This window comes from Gobius niger (genome assembly GCF_951799975.1).
Source record: "Gobius niger genome assembly, chromosome: 6".
NCBI classification, from domain to species: Eukaryota; Metazoa; Chordata; class Actinopteri; order Gobiiformes; family Gobiidae; genus Gobius; species Gobius niger.
In genome coordinates, this window is record NC_136857.1 from 29779700 (window position 1) to 29799521 (window position 19822).

A 19822-nucleotide genomic window follows, 5' to 3' on the forward strand; every position below is an offset into this window, starting at 1 on the left:
ATTTTTTTTTTTGTTTCTTCTATTTTTTTAAAATATCATTTCTATGATGAAGCCCCCTTTGTTTTGATCAATGTGGTTTTAAAATGCATTGTGCTGCATGCACTTTGAATGTTTGAACACACTGTTTAATGAAGCATAAACTCAACCAGAAAGACTGTCATTCCCTCCTTTCTCATGTCTGTCTGTCTGTCTATCCATCTTTACTTCCTTCCATATTTTCTTTCTTTCTTTTTCTTTCTTTCTTTCTTTCTTTCTTTCTTTACTTCTTTACTTCTTTTCTCCTTTCTTTCTTTCTTTCTTTCTTTCTTTCTTTCTTTCTTTCTTTCTTTCTTTCTTTCTTTCCTTCTTTCCTTCTTTCTTTCCTTCTTTCTTTCTTTACTTCTTTCCTTCTTTCTTTCCTTCTTTCCTTCTTTCTTTCCTTCTTTCTTTCTTTCCTTCTTTCTTTCTTTCTTTCTTTCTTTACTTTCTTTCTTTACTTCTTTCCTTCTTTCCTTATTTCTTTCCTTCTTTTCTCCTTTTGTTCTTTCTTATTGTCTTTTCTCCTTTTCTTCTTTCTTATTTTCTTTTCTCCTTTTCTTCTTTCTTTCTTTCTCTCTCTCTCCTTCCTTTCCTTCTTTCTTTCCTTTTTTCTGTTCTTTCTTACTTTTCTCTTTTCTTCTTTCTTTCTTTTTTCTTTCCTTTTTTGCTCCTCTCTCTCTTTCCTCCCTCTACCTGCCAGGGTCCAAGTGTATCCATTCAATAACGTGTCCATGTCTAAGTCTGCCCTGGTTGAATTGAAGTGTCCCGTGTCGTATTTGACTTGATATCCCTCTCATATTGTCCCAGAACACGGAGGACAGCGCCCGTATCTCCATCACGTTCTTCCGCCTGTTCAGGGTGATGCGGCTGGTCAAACTGCTGAGCCGAGGGGAGGGCATCCGGACTCTCCTGTGGACCTTCATTAAGTCCTTCCAGGTTTACCTTTTTTCACTTTCACGCTAACGTTCATTACTTTGCATTGGCTATAGAGTTGTGGGCGATGGTAAAGCAAGTAACCAGTAGAAACGCTTAGAAAGAATAGTAGTAGTAGTATTTTTTTTATTAATTCCTACACTTCAAAGCCATACACTGACCAACAAAGAAACAATAATAAGTGGTGTTTGTGTTCTCCCCCAGGCTCTGCCCTATGTGGCCCTCCTCATAGCCATGTTGTTCTTCATCTACGCCGTCATCGGGATGCAGGTATCTCCGTCAGAGTGTAGCGACCCTGTAAACATGGCTGCCCCTGCTTGACATGCCCTGGCACATGTGTGTGTGTGTGTGTGCGCAGGTGTTCGGGAAGATCGCCATGGTGGACGGGACGCAGATCAACCGCAACAACAACTTCCAGACCTTCCCACAGGCCGTGCTCATGCTCTTCAGGTGGGAAAAAAATACTCAAACTTTCATTATGTCTGTCAGTCTAAAGCAGGGGTCCTCAAACCTTTTTCTCTGGGGGCCACATTATCGTTCCTGACTGTGATGGGGGCCCGGCCGGGTTGGCTATAGTAGAATTGTATGACCCAGACCAAAATGCAGCAGGCCTCATTGTGAAGTAGAGATGACTCGCCTGGCACAGTCGTCCCCACTACTATATCCACAAGATCAACACTTGATTCCAGACACATATTTGTTTAGCTGCAGTGATTAGCAAACATAGAAATCAAGTCTTAACACTTTGTTTTACTTTGAAATACCACAGGTATTCCATTTATTTTTTATTTCTAAATAAAACATCATTGCGTAATGTGACCAAAGTAATAACTGTTTTACACTTGTATTGTCCTTTACAAGCCTGTGTCACAAGTTTCTCCACACATTCACTCCACACTCTGTGGTGGCAAGCTCTATTTACCACGTGGCTATAATGTGTTGTTTATGTCCTGATCTCTAATGTCAGTGCCCTCTGCTGGACACGTGTGGAACTTTTTTATTGAGTACAGGAATGGGCTAGAGATTAGCTTTGCTTTTTTTTGTGCTCTACAAGTCAGGGGCCGGGTTCAATCATCTCGCGGGCCGGATTTGGCCGTAGTTTGAGGACCCCTGGTCTAAAGCAACCTGGACACTGCACCATTGTTCAGGATTTGCTCAAGTTTGCTGTCTAAGCTGTTTTATTATTTCAGTGAACTTTCAACTTTTCCCCATTGGAAATGATTACTTTCAAAGTTGCTTTGATACATTTTCCCACATTTTCAAAACATCCACCTATTCTGTGTGTAGTTTGGCAGATGGCAAACAGACTTGACATGAAGGAGATGCTGAATGACTTTGGGACAATGTTTGTTGCTCCGTTCAATGAATTTGTAAAACTGCAAACAAACACAGAAAGTCAGTGTCTGCATATGAAACACATTATGTCACAAACAAAACAAACATTATCTGCATATAATACCAGTGATATGGAGTAACTACATACATGTATTTAGGATTCTTTGTATATTATACCCCATATTTATACAATAATATAATTACAATCAATGTGAAAGTATTATAAAAGTATTCAAAGTATTCAGAATACAGTACTCTGGACAAACTAACAGAATACATTACAAAAAACATTTTAAGGCAAGTATTCATTATTCTCTAACTAAATACTATTTCAAAGTATTCTCCCCAACACTGTATATTACATATGCTGAAAAGTCAGTTAGCCTAGCAGTGGCTAACTAGCGTAAATTAGCACAACTATCACATTTAGTAAAACAATAAGATCCATTGTTACACCTGTTAGAACAAAACACATTACAACAACAAAAACTAACAGTCATTATGCTTCCAAAAACTCTATGGAAGACACTTTGCCCTGTTTAGGACACACAGCAATTCCTGCTTGTGCTCATGGCTTTTTACAAAAACAAAGATGGCAGCCAAACAGATTTCTTTCTTTTTTTTTCATTAAACTATTATCTAAAGTGTCTATACCCTGAATGATTTAGACCATGCAAATGATTTTTTAAATTAGCTAGTTTGATCAATATCTCAACCCCCCCTAAAAAAAACGATCTTTGTGTGGTCTCAGATGTGCGACGGGCGAGGCGTGGCAGGAGATCATGTTGGCCTGTCTCCCTGGGAAGCTGTGTGACGTGGAGTCGGACTACAACCCCGGGGAGGAGCGCACCTGCGGCAGCGGATTCGCCATCATCTACTTCATCAGCTTCTACATGCTCTGCGCTTTCCTGGTACTGCCTTGTTCCAAACGCCACTAAGGCTCAAGCCTCTAGTGGGGGGTTATGATGTGTGGTTGACTGTTAACTCACTGACTGCCAGTCATTTTCAAATCAGACAGCTCCCCACTGCCAGAGGTTTTTCAGGATTTTTACTGTTTTTTCAAGACCCACAGAAAATTTAGGTCTAGGTCTATGTCAACACGAAACCCACCAAAAGAAAGATAAGACTCTCTTCTTTCATCTAAACAAAAATGTGTTTGTACCTCTTTCCATTCTTTAGTAATCGCCCGTAGAAAATAGGTGAAATCACCCAAAATGCTGTTTTCTGACCAAAAAGCTGAGAAAATGAAAGAGCAATGCTGCCACCTAGTGATCCGATAAAAGACCGTGTAGTTCTTTTATTGAGTCACTAGGTGGCAGCATTAGGCAGCACAACAAAGATTTTAACACCAGACGTGCTCAAGGCTTTGCTGCCGCTGTTCCCATTGAAAAACCTAATTGACGTCTATAGACGGCATTGGCAGTCAACGTTCGGATTTCAATTGACGTCTATGGACATCATTGGCAGTCAGTGAGTTAAAGGGGTGTCTGTTGCACAAAATGTACTTTTTAGTGTTTTTTGCTGTTACTGGAGGTAAATTCACTTAAGTGCTGCAGTTTAGTAGAGTTTATGAGGATCTGTTCTTTACTTGGGTAGTGTTTTTGTAAAGAACTTAATACTTTTACTCCACTGCATTTGGTCTTAGCTTTCAAATGAGGCATTCCCCTGGCCTTTAAGCTGTAAACTCTATGTGCTTGTTGTAGGCGGGGGTTAAGAGGTTTAAATGATCATCAATCATCTAATGTATCCTATGTGTGCTGTTTCAGATCATCAACCTGTTTGTGGCCGTCATCATGGATAACTTTGACTACCTGACGCGGGATTGGTCCATTCTGGGGCCGCACCACCTGGACGAGTTCAAGAGGATCTGGTCCGAGTACGATCCGGAGGCAAAGTGAGTACGGTGTTGAGGGGAAAATTTTTTAAAGGTAATGTGCTTCTTCTTGTAATTGTGAATAAATCAACATTACAATCTGTCTTTGTGACTGAAAGATCTAAATGTTTAAAACTTGAAAAGGCATTTAAGTCTAATTACGTCATTTCAAACTTTCATAGATATACTGTATGTACTGATCTGTTTCTGCCAACTTTAAGTCCGTGGAAAGCTGAATGTCATCCTCGAGTATGGCGCTGACCATAGAAATCACAGAAATGCCTTTAGCTATCAGAGCCCGTTCCAACAAATGCACGCATTTTGTTAGCCGTCGAATTTAAATTGAACGTTTAATCCCAATACAAATGAATAGGGAAGACAGGAGCAATACTAACATGTGGGGAGGTATGTTTTGTCCGTGTGGCGTTTATAATAATTCCTGCGGTTTCTTTCATTAACATATGATGTTTAGTGGCCATTGGATGTGTATCCAACCCACAAAAAGCAGAAACTTAACCGAATTCGAGTTAGCCTTTAGCTCAGAGACACTTTCACGCTAATTTGTATCAAAAGTAAAATTTCAATATGCGTCGTAAATGTGGTCGATGGTTGGACAACAGCTGAAAACATCTGGATGGTTCATAATTTCCGATGTTGTGTGGCTAATTCTAGCGGCTGTAGGAAAAATACATTGAGCAGGCTAACAGAGTCCCGCTCTAGCCTACTTGCTAGCTATCCACGGACATCAGGAGCAAACAGCGCTTCTCCTTTATTTTTATGGCGCTTACTGTCCTGCGTTACCATGGAGATCAGCTGCAATTCGTTATTTTCAGTGAACTCAGTGTTTGATTTAAAGGTGCGTTGTATGATATTTGTGTGTATTTGACCTTGCGGTGACCCAGAGGCTGTATGAGTGGTCAGCATGGTGCCTTTACTTTCAATGATGGTGGTCTCTACAACACTCCAGGATCAATTGTTTTGTAGGCCCCAGAGACCACTGGTAAAGGCGCCATGCTGACCACTCATGCAGCCGCTGGGTCACTGCAAGGTTAAATCACGCATAAATGTCAACCTTTTTTTACTCATAAAAAGTTGTATAATGCACCTTTAAAAATGTTTATTTGAAATCTGGGGTCGCAAATGCACTTATTAAAACCCGCACACACTCACGGGCCGTGTTGTTGATCAGGGTTATGCATGTGAGCGAGCATGTCTTTCACCCTGGAGAATGACTGGTCCGTTGCTCTTATTTCCTGTTTGTGTTCAGGGGCCGAATAAAGCACCTGGACGTGGTGACTTTACTGCGGAGGATCCAGCCTCCTCTGGGCTTCGGCAAACTGTGTCCTCACCGCGTGGCCTGCAAGGTGACTACGTACAGTCAATGCTGTTTACGCATTTACTCATTCAGCTGATCGCCTCTTTTTCCGATGTTTCGCCGCAGCGCCTGGTGGCGATGAACATGCCTTTGAACAGCGACGGCACGGTGATGTTTAACGCCACTCTGTTTGCTCTGGTTCGGACCGCGCTGAAGATCAAAACTGAGGGTGAGTTTAGAATACAGATGCAGAAGAGGAGGTCTTTGATATGCATAAAATTGATATCTGAACATTAGGGCTTTTTTTCAAATACCGGTGCTTTAACAATACTTCGATACCGACACCTGAACGATACTTTTTCCGATACCTATACTAAAATATTTGTCATCGAGAACTGGAAAACAGAACAATAATGTGTGGAATATCAGTTTAATCTCCAATGTCCAGAAATGTGTGAACAATGGAAAAAGGCAAAAAAAAAAAAAACATGTATATTTTTTGAGAAACTTGAGAAAAATGGGGCAAACATATTTTGAAAAAATATGGAAAATAAAAACGGGGGAAAATAATCATTTACTGGAGCTGAAACAACTAAGCAACTTCCTTTAATATTGTCCCTGGACCTGAACAGCATCAAAACTTGGATATAAAGATATATATTTTTTCGGTACCTGCTTTTGATACTGTTATTTTTTCGATACCGTTAGTACCTGAACTTATTTTTTATTCATCATTTACCCCAGTACCCCACTCCAAAGTCAAGGTTAAAGGGATATTTCAGGATTTTCCTAGTTATCCAGAGTGTTGCTGATTTCTGGAGATATTTTTTTGTGATTCAAGCAGTTCTGTATTTGAAGAGTTTTGTGGCGCTAGGCTAATGCAAGGCTAGCGCATTTCTATGGTATCAGCTAGCCTGCATTAAAAACAGTCTGACCCGCTCCACAGTGCACCTGAGGCAAATCACTTATAACACCAGACTAACCATATAAATGTCTGTGTCGATAGAGTCATTTTCACCATTTTGCATATAAAAGAACTTATATTTGAGCAGCATCAGCTTCGTAGTTGTATAAGCTACACAGCGGTGGAGTGATCTGCTAGAAAATAGTCCCTCAAAATGCGATCATTCATGTGATGCAGGTCAGTTATATTCCAAAAATGACTCTATCGACACAGACATTTATATGGTTAGTCTGGTGTTATAAGTGATTTGCCTCAGGTGCACTGTGGTCAGATTGTTTTTAATGCAGGCTAGCTGATACCATAGAAATACGCTAGCCTTGCACTAGCCTAGCGCCTCGAAACTCTTCAAATATAAGAACTGCTTGAATCACACAAAAAAATATCTCCAGAAATCAGCAACACTCTGGATAACTCGGAAATGAGGCCCTATGTCAAAAATCCTGAAATATCCCTTTAAGTTTATTTATATAGCACATTTACCAACAGGAAGCTGCCCTAAAGTGCTGGACACACAATCAGCAATAGGACAAAATTTGTTGCAGAATGTTACACTCCATGAGTTGATGAGTGTGTAGCATCTTGGTAAAACATATGTACAAGAATATACACGTCAACAATCTATAAATTAATTATAGACAATAAATGAATCTTAAAAAACAAATATAAAGCTTGTATTATAAATAAACAACAATGTGAAGGTCTTGGTTGTTTTCATAAGAATATACTTCTATTTGGGTCAAGAAAAAACAAATGTTCAAAGCAGTACTGAAGCTCAGATTCTTTTGCAAGACTTTTGCAAAGAAAGCGATGAAGTGTCATAGGTTTTACAGAACACTTTTTAATGCTTTCGTAAAGATGTTTCCTCATCAAAACCAGACCTGGAGTAGCCTTCAACTTCATTCAAGGAGTTTTGAATTGTCTTGATCACATTGGTCGTTTCTTCTTCTCCAGCGGAAGTGCTTTGATCTGTATTTCGGCGTCACACCCCTTCACATTTTAAAACTGATCATTCGTTGCATGCCGTTAGCCAAAAGTGAAAGCTTGTTTTCACTTTCCTACGATGGATCATCCTCACCACTGCCTGCAGAGGGCGCTCGCGGTGGCAGTTGTTGACATGTCCCTTTTACCTGAAGGAAACCTGGACCAGGCCAACGAGGAGCTGAGGGCCGTCATCAAGAAGATCTGGAAGAGGACCAGCATGAAGCTCCTGGACCAAGTGGTGCCCCCTGCTGGCGGTTTGTACAACACATGCATCCATTTCGAGCTACAATCTTTTCTTATGTTTTTCTTTGATTTATCTTATTTGGAAACTCTATTCAAATTTACTCACGCCCTTAATCCCACAGGTGTAATCCCTCATTTAGTGCATGTCTCTCTCCATCCCCTCCTCCACACTAGCCTAGAACGAAGTCCTCCGGCTGCATGTGTCGCTCTGTGTGCTTTAGCCTGGCTGTTTAGTTTTTTTGCCGCTAACACTTTTTTCTTCTGTTTCCTGTTTTCTGTGCCGAGCTTCTCTTCTTCTGCAGCTCCAGCCTCCGTAGCCCCTGTCAGTCCTGTCCTCTGTAGCGCCCCCTAAGCTTTTTGGGGCAGTCCTGTTTTAGCTGGTGGCATGAACTGCCGGCACCTCGAGCTGATAGTAACACTGTACATAAGGCTCTCTCCAGAAAAGAAAAAAATAATACGTTTAATATAGAGATTGCAGTTTTGCGCAAGACCTGAGGTGGCAGTAGTGAGTATAAAATGACCAAAAATGTTTTAAATAATTCTCAATCCCCCATTGTAAATGCAAGAGTCTGCTTCGATGGGAGAGTGGTAGAACAGTGTAAAAACATGCCAAATTCTGGTTAATAAAAAAAAAAAGAAGAATTATGGAGGAATAGCTTGTTGAAAACCAGGAATAAGTATTGTATCACTAACTGGATGGAGCTCAAAAGCCCTGCCTACTTCATATCCCGCTTTGGTTCTGCCAAGTAAATTGTCTATTCATTGACTTTTATTGGATAATTCGATGCATGAGCAAACCAGGCCAATCATCTGGTGACGGCGAACCACAGCATGAAAGTGAACACCGTTTGAACTTTACCTTTAATAAAAATGTTATGGTCCTGACTGACGATGTTGCTTACTAGCTTAGCGTAACTGATTAGCGGACTAGCTTACGTCATTCTTTCATACTGATAATGACCATTTTGTTTAGAAAAGTCTGTAGGAGAAATGAATGGACTTTCCTCCTCCAGAACCAGAGTCCGTTTTTTGGAGGTTGGCGGAACTGATGAACTTCAAATTGGCAAATATATCCTATGGCACAGGCCTGGGCTAATTACGGCCCGCGGGCCACATCCAGCCCGCGACATGATTGAATCGGGCCCACGACTTGTAGGGCATAAATTCCTGAGGATGTCAAAAAAAAAGGTATTATTAGTATTACCAGAATGCTCACTCCAGCCACTAGGGGGCTGCTTAAATAAAGTTTAAAGGAGAGAATTCCACACGTGTCCAGCAGAGGGCACTGACATAATGACAGATCAGGATACAAACAACATATTGGCTAAAGTCCTGTCAGGCTCTTCTTTATTTATTGAAAAAAGTTTCCTCAATAGTATTTTCCCAGTCAAAACATATTTTTATTTAGGAGCTTTTGTTAATAGACCCTGGCAATATGTTTTGGCCCTCAGGGAAATTTAAAAGATAAAGTTGCAGAATTAAGTCCGACTCAATTCAGGCTTCTTATGTGGCTCTTTATGAAAATGAATCCACCACCCCTGCTATAGTAAATGTGACTCGCTGCATTTTCTTTCTGGACAGAGCCTTTCACTATAGATGTGTTGTGCGTTGTAGGAAAAGTGGCTTTTTGAACATATTTAAGTGATGATTTTTTAGTAACAAATGCACTAATTCAGTGATGATGGTATTTACTATAGTGCGATATCATTCCTATTGTACTGTATGTGGATTATTAACAGGAATCCCATAATGTTTGAATAGATAAAGCCACGTTTCGTACACACACAGGACACTTGTTGTAATGTTTCCCCACTCAGTTGATCTGTCTGAGAGCACTAGACACACTAGCCTCCTGCATGGCCACAGCGCCGCCTGCTTCTCCTCTCTCTGCTGCTCTGTGCATGTGCTTTTCGCTCGTCTGTGGCTTCGACTTGTTTATCTGCACACGTGGGGAGTTGTTGAAGAAGTCCTTCCTGAGTGTTTCTGAAGGCACAGTCCTCTTACTTTAGGAAACTTTTACTACTATTTATCGCCACCACGACAACAACTTCTGCTTCTATTAATTCCAGCTCTAGTTCTCTACATACACGTCTTTATCAATGATAGTTTCGCCAAAATACACCCACAACTGATGATGTTTCACAACGCCATTCATTTAACCTCTTAACTCCCACCTGAACAGATCCCATTTTCTCCAGTTTGGCTTTACCCTAATCAAAAAGCTTCATGGGAAAAAACACCAAAATAGCCACAAAAAATAAGAAGAAAGCAAGGATGTAAACGCAACAAAAATGTGGCAAAAATTCAACCAAAGAGTGACAAAAATTCAACGAAAAAAATGACAAAAATTCAACAAAAAGTGACGAAAAACTCAACCAAAAAGTGACAAAAATTAAACAAAAATGTCACAAAAACTCAACAAAAATGTCACAAAAATTCAACAAAAATGTGACAAAAACTCAACAAAAAAATGACAAAAATTCAACAAAAAGTGACAAAAATTCCACAAAAATGTCACAAAAATTCAACAAAAAGTGACAAAAAACTCAACTAAAAAGTGACAAAAATTCCACAAAAATGTCACAAAAACTCAACAAAAATTTCACAAAAACTCAACAAAAAAATGACAAAAATTCGACAAAAAGTGACAAAAATTCCACAAAAAAGTGACAAAAATTCAACAAAAATGTGACAAAAATTCAACAAAAATGTGACAAAAAACTCAACCAAAAAGTGACAAAAATTCAACAAAAATGTCACAAAATTGAAAAAAAAGAAAGAAAAAAAAAACATACAAAAGGTGACACAACACAGCAACAACGCGAGGAAAAAGATCAGTTTTGTGGGTCTTAGCTTTCAAATGAGGTGTTACACAGCCAAAAGAGGACAGAATGCATTTGGTTTAGGCGGGTGGTAAGAGCTTAAAGGCCCTGTATCAGTTTTTTTTTATGCATTTGTTTATTTATTGTTGTGATGAAATTAAATTAGTTCTTTCCTTTTCGTAAATTTACAAGCAGAAAAAAAGACATCTAACTAGCACCTGTAGGAATCACGAACGAGCCTGCTAGCTGATGTTAGCGTTAGCATGACACTAAAGCTCCTCTTTGCTCCCAATATATATCAAACATGCTGATCAACTCATCCCTGTGAAGAACTGGGGTGATAGGAAGGAAAGTCGGAAAATTAGGAATGAGTTTGGACCACAATAGTTTAAACTTTACTCATTCGTTTTATTAGCTTCCGTCCTCCCGTGAGAAAGTGTTGAATGTTGACTTCCTGTGTGCCCATGCATGCGTGTGTTTTATTGGTGTGGGAAATGACAGCTTCACAGCTCATATCACGGGCTGAGATAAGGCCTCAGGATGTGATGCTATCTGCCGACGCGTCTGCAGAGCACAGCACGGGGCTGCAGGAGCTTGTTTTCACAGACCTCTCTGATTTTCACAGATACAGCAGCTTGACTGATGAGCACAGGAAATGTTGTCTTTGCGTTTTCAGATTCATAACGTTGCCGGGAAGAGGAAGAGTTGATGAGAAGTTTAGGTTAACGAGAATGTGTTCAGGTTAAGATGATGAAATGTTTAGTTTGACTGTGTGGAGTTTTAGAATCATTAAAAATAAATAAATAATAATAATTCAAAGTATAAGCTCTGATTTGTGAGGCACGCTGGTGTTTTGGGGGTTACTTATACTTATATGTGGTGCTGATTGAGGAGGCCTGGTGTTTTGGGGTTACTTATACTTATATGTGGTGCTGATTGGGGAGGCCTGGTGTTTTGGGGGTTACTTACCGTAAAATACTGGCCTGTATTCCATTAGCGGCCGGGTCTCTAACAGAGGCCGGGTTCGCAGCTGGCGGAGGCAAATTAAAGCCGGTCTCTAAAACAGGCCGGGGCTTTTATTAGAAACTATAGCGGTAGAAATATTCCCCATGTTAGGAATTTGTCTCATACTCGTGTAAAAGATAACTCACGTGCAGGAAGTAACAAACGGGAACCCGGGCCGATGGGGACGCTGCGGAGGAGCTGATCCGAGCGTAGCTTTGACACAGATTTAGCCACTTTTCAAACCTCCAGTGACCATTTGTGGAAATAGGGAAAGCAACAAATGTTGTGTGACCCTCCAGGGTTTTAATAAAGTCACCATTGCGTCCTCAAAGCACGTCCAGCCGCTCCGTGTGCAGGTCAGTCCCACGCCTCAAAATAACTCCTCCCATCAGCGCGAGCGTCTCGTCTTCTCTCGGGTCAGTCTCATGATCGATCACAAACACAAACGCTCCGTCTAAACTCGCCTTTTACACAAGAAAACAACAAATAATCCAGTCAGCGGTAAAAACGAAACAGAAACCTGCAGTGACATTGATGTCAAAGCTCCGCTAACAGCAACGAAACACTTCCTGTTGTCCCGACAAAATAAAAGGCGTCAATGTTCCAGCCGCTGGGAGAGGGTTTGAAATGTTAATTAATAAATGACCCTAATATTTCAGGTGCAAATGGACACAAATCTTGTTTTTCTTTGTTTTCCTGGTTGTAATTGTGGCCTGGTTCCAATAAAGGTCTGGTCCTAGATGCCCTTGAGTAAATAAAGGCCCCGGCCTATATTAGAGCATATACGGTATACTTATACGTGGTGCTGATTGGGGAGGCCTGGTGTTTTTGGGGGTTACTTATATGTGGTGCTGATTGGGGAGGCCCGGTGTTTTTGGGGTTACTTATACGTGGTGCTGATTGGGGAGGCCTGGTGTTTTTGGGGTTACTTATACTTATACGTGGTGCTGATTGGGGAGGCCTGGTATTTTTGGGGGGTTACTTATACTTATGTGTGGTGCTGATTGGGGAGGCCTGGTGTTTTTGGGGTTACTTATACTTATACGTGGTGCTGATTGGGGAGGCCTGGTATTTTTGGGGGGTTACTTATACTTATCCGTGGTGCTGATTGGGGAGGCCTGGTGTTTTTGGGGGGTTACTTATACGTGGTGCTGATTGGGGAGGCCTGGTGTTTTGGGGGTTACTTATCCGTGGTGCTGATTGGGGAGGCCTGGTGTTTTTGGGGGGTTACTTATACGTGGTGCTGATTGGGGAGGCCTGGTGTTTTGGGGGTTACTTATACTTATACGTGGTGCTGATTGGGGAGGCCCGGTGTTTTGGGGGGTTACTTATACGTGGTGCTGATTGGGGAGGCCTGGTGTTTTTTGGGGGTTACTTATACGTGGTGCTGATTGGGGAGGCCTGGTGTTTTAGGGGTTACTTATACGTGGTACTGATTGGGGAGGCCCGGTGTTTTGGGGGGTTACTTATACGTGGTGCTGATTGGGGAGGCCTGGTGTTTTTTGGGGGTTACTTATACGTGGTACTGATTGGGGAGGCCTGGTGTTTTGGGGGTTACTTATACGTGGTGCTGATTGGGGAGGCCTGGTGTTTTTGGGGGGTTACTTATACTTATCCGTGGTGCTGATTGGGGAGGCCTGGTGTTTTTGGGGTTACTTATACTTATACGTGGTGCTGATTGGGGAGGCCTGGTATTTTTGGGGGGTTACTTATACTTATCCGTGGTGCTGATTGGGGAGGCCTGGTGTTTTTGGGGTTACTTATCCGTGGTGCTGATTGGGGAGGCCTGGTGTTTTGGGGGTTACTTATACTTATACGTGGTGCTGATTGGGGAGGCCCGGTGTTTTGGGGGGTTACTTATACGTGGTGCTGATTGGGGAGGCCTGGTGTTTTTTGGGGGTTACTTATACGTGGTGCTGATTGGGGAGGCCTGGTGTTTTGGGGGTTACTTATACTTATCCGTGGTGCTGATTGGGGAGGCCTGGTGTTTTTGGGGGTTACTTATACGTGGTGCTGATTGGGGAGGCCTGGTGTTTTTGGGGGTTACTTATCCGTGGTGCTGATTGGGGAGGCCCGGTGTTTTGGGGGTTACTTATCCGTGGTGCTGATTGGGGAGGCCCGGTGTTTTTGGGGGTTACTTATACGTGGTGCTGATTGGGGAGGCCTGGTGTTTTTTGGGGGTTACTTATACGTGGTGCTGATTGGGGAGGCCTGGTGTTTTTGGGGGTTACTTATACTTATACGTGGTGCTGATTGGGGAGGCCTGGTGTTTTTGGGGGTTACTTATACGTGGTGCTGATTGGGGAGGCCTGGTGTTTTTGGGGGTTACTTATCCGTGGTGCTGATTGGGGAGGCCCGGTGTTTTGGGGGTTACTTATCCGTGGTGCTGATTGGGGAGGCCCGGTGTTTTTGGGGGTTACTTATACTTATACGTGGTGCTGATTGGGGAGGCCTGGTGTTTTTGGGGGTTACTTATACTTATACGTGGTGCTGATTGGGGAGGCCCGGTGTTTTTGGGGGTTACTTATACTTATACGTGGTGCTGATTGGGGAGGCCTGGTGTTTTTGGAGGTTACTTATCCGTGGTGCTGATTGGGGAGGCCTGGTGTTTTTGGGGGTTACTTATACGTGGTGCTGATTGGAGAGGCCCGGTGTGTGGTGTCTCTCAGATGACGAGGTGACCGTGGGGAAGTTCTATGCCACCTTCCTGATACAGGACTACTTCAGGAAGTTCAAGAGGCGCAAAGAGCAGGGGCTGGTGGGACGGCGCTCCTGGGACCGGATCAACACCACCATGGCTCTGCAGGTAGGTGGCGCTGCAGGTAGGACATCACCAGACACACAGGAAACATTACCTGGCAGATTATTTAGCAACTTTCAGTCATATGTTTTCAAGTTTAAACTTTGTATAATATGCCGGCGGTGGGACTTGCAAACCGTCACGACTAAAGTTCACTCAGATATCGGCCTGCATTACTGTCTGCGGCTGTAGGGGAGAGGTTTGATAGACAATATGTATGGCATGATTCAAATTGTTTGTGCATGTTTTCATCTCCAGGCTGGTCTGCGGACGCTGCATGACATTGGCCCTGAGATCCGCAGGGCCATATCATGTGACCTGCCGGAGGAGGGGCTTGTGGACGAGGAGGACGATGACATCTACAGGGTATAGCTTCCTTGGGTTGTTTACTTTGATATCCGGATTCACTGGAGACCTTGAGAGGAGTCTTTTAATGTTCTGTAGAGCTAAAGTACAATGTCTGTGCGCTAGAAAAGAGATAGTGAGGAGCTAAGATCCCAAAGTGGAGAATAAGAATCAAGAATTGACTCATTACAACTCTATATTAGCAGCATTTTCATTAGTGTCCGAATTGACTCTTATAAATGGCTCTTGGATGTGAATAGTTGAATCTGATCTGATTTTTTTTTTTAAACATTATCTATTTTCATCTGTTTTTTTATGCAATTGATTAATTAATTTCAAAGGTTTAAAGGAATCCAGCTGTAAGCATAAGACATTTGCACCTCTGAGAAAATATGATCTCAGAGTATATCAGTTTTCTAGCTGGCTTCTGAAAGAGTCAATTAAAAAATGAACCAGTCTGATGTACAGCAAGTGGACTCCTTCAAGTATTTAGGAGCAATTTTGGACAATTCTTTCACATTTAACGGAAAGCACGGCAAAGGCTGTTTCTGCTGCGTCAGCTGAGAGGTTTGGAAGTCAGTGACCACATCTTAACAAGGGTGTATCAGTGTTTAATTGAGAGCGTACTGATATTTAAAGAGGGGGTATTATGCTTTTTTCAGTCACATAGCACCAGTCTATATCACACCACAATGATGACGAAACCTTCTGTTGGTCTGTAAATGCAGTAAATTAGAATAACTGCCTTGTATAAAATTGCTCTCTCAAAATGGCTGTAGTGAATGTCTTGAAATAGGCCTCTGTCTCTTTAAGAACCTCTTGACCCTTTCCGACACGCCCCCTCCACACGCTGTCTGTGGCATCAGTGGGGAGGGGGTTCTGCTGAGGGGCAGTGGTTGGTTACTCGGCTGGTGACGAAAGCTCGGAGGCGTCTCCAGGAGGTGGGGGCGTTCCTAGGAGGACTCAGGCAAACCTATCCCTAAAATGGCTGCCATCAGAGTTTTTACAGATTACTCAAAAATACGTGAATGTGCCAAGGCAACACTTCAGGCGTGTTTTAATGAGGGAATGACATAATAACATGATATAAAGCTTGAAAAAGTTGATTTTGCATAATACCCCCCCTTTAACATAGTCTCTTGGTTTGGTCATTTAACTGTCAAAAACAATTCTAAACTTGGCAGGGTTGTTAAACAGGGCAGTAAAATAACAAGCCATAAACAAACCAATATGTCTCAGCATTACAGTAAAGCAGTGCCTCGTGTCTGCAATAAGATCACAGATGACGATAGCCATCCATTGTCCCATTACTTTGAGCTCCTTCCATCAGGGCAGAGATACAGACTTCCTTGTGCCAAGTAAATTGTGTACAGCAATTCTTTTGTTCCCTTTGCCATCAAGGAGCTGAGCAAGTTAATGTCGTTCAGTCAGTCTGTTCCTTTTCCTTTTCTTTGATGAAGTGAATCTGCTGCTGCTGTGTCTGCAATGAACTGATTTTAGAATGAACTGATTTTATTATGTACATTGCTGGGCAAATGTATCGAATGTGTGAGCGAGCCAAAGCCAAATTTCTGCCATCATTGTGCATGGTAAAGTTTTTTCTATTCTATTTTCTATTTTCTTTTGAAGGCCTCTTTTGTACAAATAGTCCCCAAAGGTAGAGGCATAATTCTCATCATCAGTGCTTGCCCCGGAGAACACTCAGAACACGATGGAGGGCAAGCCAGGTTAGGCAAGACAACGAACTCTAGTGTGACTATCATATGATCCGTCCATGTCAAAACAAACATGGGGGCTTGCCTGTACACCAGCCTTAGCCACTAGACTCGAGTGCTGTCGAGACAAATAAAACCTACGAGCCAAAAAATAAAATCAATGGAAAACAAACATGTCAGCAAATCCCACAGATGACTGAGAAACAGTGCAAAGAACTTAACACTGCTGATTATAGTTGAGAGAATAACCAGAGATAACCAGTAATTACTGTCTGTGTTACTTCAGAGAAATGGCGGTCTTTTCGGGAACCATGTGAACCATGTGGGAGGGGACCAGCTGCAGCCCACCACAGTGACCCAGAGACCCCTCCAGCTCCTGCCCGCCTCCCTGGACCGGCCTCACGCCGACCAGGACGAAGGGAACACGCACCTGCCCTCCTCCCCTCGACTGTTCAACCACCACTGTAACTCCAGCCCCATCCCGTCCAACGCCAACCTGAACAATGCCAACGCCCCCGCGGCGCCGCCTCTGACGGGCCAGGGGCAGGGGAGGTTTCTCCTGAGGCAGGAGCGTCCTGCCTCCGCCAAGCACCAGCGCTCAGCCTCGCCCTACCGCCGGCTGCACCGCAAGAAGCCCTGGAAGTCCCACTCCACCAGGTGAAAATCATTGTTTCAATATGTAAACCAATCATGTTCAGTTTATTCACCAGGGATGCACAATCTTACTGTTACTGTGTTCTCTTTTCCCCATGAACCCTCAATGACCAGGACACGCTACTATGAGGCCTACATTAGGTACCTACACCTGTCACACATTTGGTTTAAAATCCCACAAGGCACTTTGTTTAGCACAGTTACATAATATTGCAAGAATCAGATCAAATCAATCAATCAATCACCAATGTAATCATTAATTCCTATAAGAGTGCAGATGAAATAATGTCAGTGTCATGTGCACAGCAAAAAAAAAGTTGGATTTGAACATAGGCAGAGTTGAGGCTTGTCTCACATCTTCATGAAGACTTTTCCGGGTTTTAGTTGTGTAAAACTGACACGCAGCCTCACCGTATTTAGTCCTGACTCTGGGACCAGCAGGAGACACATCAAAGGTAAAGAGTTTCACATATTCCGCAAAGGGCTTCCATGTAACAAAACATTTCTGCTGCGATGGTGATGGTTTATATCTTAGCTTTTCCAAAGGTAGAAAAGAAAGCACCTCCTTTAACCACTGACAAAATGATGGGGCCCTGCTGGATTTCCAATGAAATAATATTAGTCTGCAAGCGAGTAAAGTGGAGAATGCAACCACATTTGCCTGAAAGCGATTTACCCGACTATGTGATGTCATTCTTCCAAAAATAGCCATTCTAAAATCAGGGGCTAAATCTTGACCACAAATGCGAGATATTTAAAAAAACAAAGAATTCCTCAATAATTGTCCAGACAGGGACAGGACCAAAGCATGTGGTAAAATAGATGTTGTTTGAAATAATTATATCACCCATGAAACATGAAGCTGTGGACAGTGGGAGGAGCAAACAGGCACCTGTCGCTGTGATCGCTAACTCTGACAAAACAGAGCCCGAGGCACCGAGGAGAACTGACCAGATGAAGAATGTCCGTTTATTTCACTCGTTAGCGTCGAGCTTCGGCTCCGGTTCAACAGCACTGTGACTCCTAAAGTTTGCACCACAAAGAAAGCACCGGCCCCTAACATGAACGCCACCACATCACATGGGACAAGAAGTGATTTAAATGAACACGCATCATTTATCTGTCAGAATCGGCAAAGAAGGTCCAGTAGGAGAGAAATGACTTGGACAGAGGGCGATAGGATCACAGAGCGGCGCTCGCTGTAAAGTCAGACTGAGACGGGTAAGAGGAGGCATTAACAATTACAATCGCAGTGACAGGCTGCCAGTACAGACACCTAAGCACTGGACTAATATGATTCCTGGTTCTAGTCAGGACTCAAGAATTTACCCTAGGGACACAAGGTTGACCCCCAATAAAGCAACATTGCAATTTGAAAGGTCGCATTGAGCAAACGGTGAATGCTGCCGTTATTTGGCAAACACACAGTTTGTCACCGTAGGGTGTCATTGTGTATAAAAGCTGCTAACCCTGTAGTTTCTGCCAGGTCTGAGTGTGGAGGACTGTACTCCACCATCCGCCGAGAGGAGCCTCCAGACAGTGACCAGGACCTGGGATCAGAGGACCGGGGGTCAGGGGACGACTACAGCGGAGACGAGTTCACCAGAGGAGACCGGTAAAGACTGGACACGCTCACGTTTCCTACAGCTGTGTTTTTAGCATCAAATATTGATCAAATAAAGCCAGGGAAGTCAAATACTGCTTGGGACAAGAGGGAAGAAGCAGCTGAAAAAAATGACTGCAGCTGCTTTTACTTCGAGCGCCCTCTTCTGGCAGCAGGGGAAACAATTCATGTCAAAGTGAAAATACAAGCTTTCATTTTTCAACGGCACACTAACAAATCAGTGGTGTTATAATAAAGGCAGTTTGAGCACACAGTACAGTATCCATTGAAATGTGCCGGGAATCTTTTATTTATTAGGCATTGTTAACCAGCAAGACAGCCGTTGCCATGGTAACCCCCGTATTGTCAGTTTTAGGGCCATTTCCTAAGCTCTGCCCTTGTATAGCTGTCTGACCAGCCACGGACTGTAACCACTTGGGATTCTTGTGCCCGGATTGTCTTCTTCAGATTACCCAGTTCACTTCTGGACTCAGATGGAGACCTGGACAGTTTTCTTGGCGGCCAGCAGGGTGAGGGTTTCTATGATGACGGCCAGGAGCTGATTTTCCGAGATGACAGGCCGTCACCAAGAAGGTGGTTCCTGCCCTCCCCTCAGCGTAAGAGTCTCTTACTCACTCCAAATGCTCTTTTTTTCTAATCCCTGATCATATATCAGATTACAACCATAATACCAGTTTTGTCATGTTGGCTGCATGGGATCAGCAAAGGATCATGGTCTATGTACTTTCCTCTGTGACATTGTTGCAGCAAGGGGTAGAATTACCACTTAGTCATATCCGCGGTGCTTTCCTAACTGTTTATCCCTTGGAACTGCATTCGTTGTACTTTCCAGGCTAACGTTATTTCCCCCGTCATTTCCCATCCCGCCTCCTCGCAGCGTCTCACAGAGGCACCTTCAGTTTGGAGTGTCTTCGTCGGCGGGACAGTCAGGACGTCCCGCCTCCGTCCCCGCCCATCACCGCTCTGCCCCTCCACCTCATGCAGCAGCAGGTCAGTGGCCCAAACGCCTCTCCAACGCGCAGCCATTGTGTTAAGGCGATTTGTCATGCTAGTTAGCTTGTTTTCTCCTTGACGTTTCAGTTTTAACGTCAGAGTATAACGCAGACAAAACATAGCCTTTACTCTGGCTTGCTAGCGACAAAAAGTCCTAAAATATGCATCGTATTTTAGGACTTTTGGTCGCTAGCAAGCCAGA

The 19822-nt window shown here is 43.0% G+C and overlaps 1 protein-coding gene across 1 annotated transcript in view; it reads left to right on the forward strand.

The window, feature by feature from the left end:
• cacna1db (calcium channel, voltage-dependent, L type, alpha 1D subunit, b) overlaps nt 1-19822 on the forward strand; it is a 124110-nt gene that overhangs the window by 99482 nt on the left and 4806 nt on the right. The window contains exons 33-47 of the mRNA XM_079558125.1: nt 826-954; nt 1156-1221; nt 1310-1401; nt 3038-3197; nt 4053-4180; nt 5427-5523; nt 5601-5703; nt 7572-7673; nt 14159-14295; nt 14548-14655; nt 16636-17006; nt 17118-17144; nt 18490-18618; nt 19075-19223; nt 19505-19617. Of these exons, the coding sequence (XP_079414251.1) occupies nt 826-954; nt 1156-1221; nt 1310-1401; nt 3038-3197; nt 4053-4180; nt 5427-5523; nt 5601-5703; nt 7572-7673; nt 14159-14295; nt 14548-14655; nt 16636-17006; nt 17118-17144; nt 18490-18618; nt 19075-19223; nt 19505-19617 (1911 nt within the window). The remainder of the gene's footprint in view (nt 1-825; nt 955-1155; nt 1222-1309; nt 1402-3037; nt 3198-4052; nt 4181-5426; nt 5524-5600; nt 5704-7571; nt 7674-14158; nt 14296-14547; nt 14656-16635; nt 17007-17117; nt 17145-18489; nt 18619-19074; nt 19224-19504; nt 19618-19822) is intronic.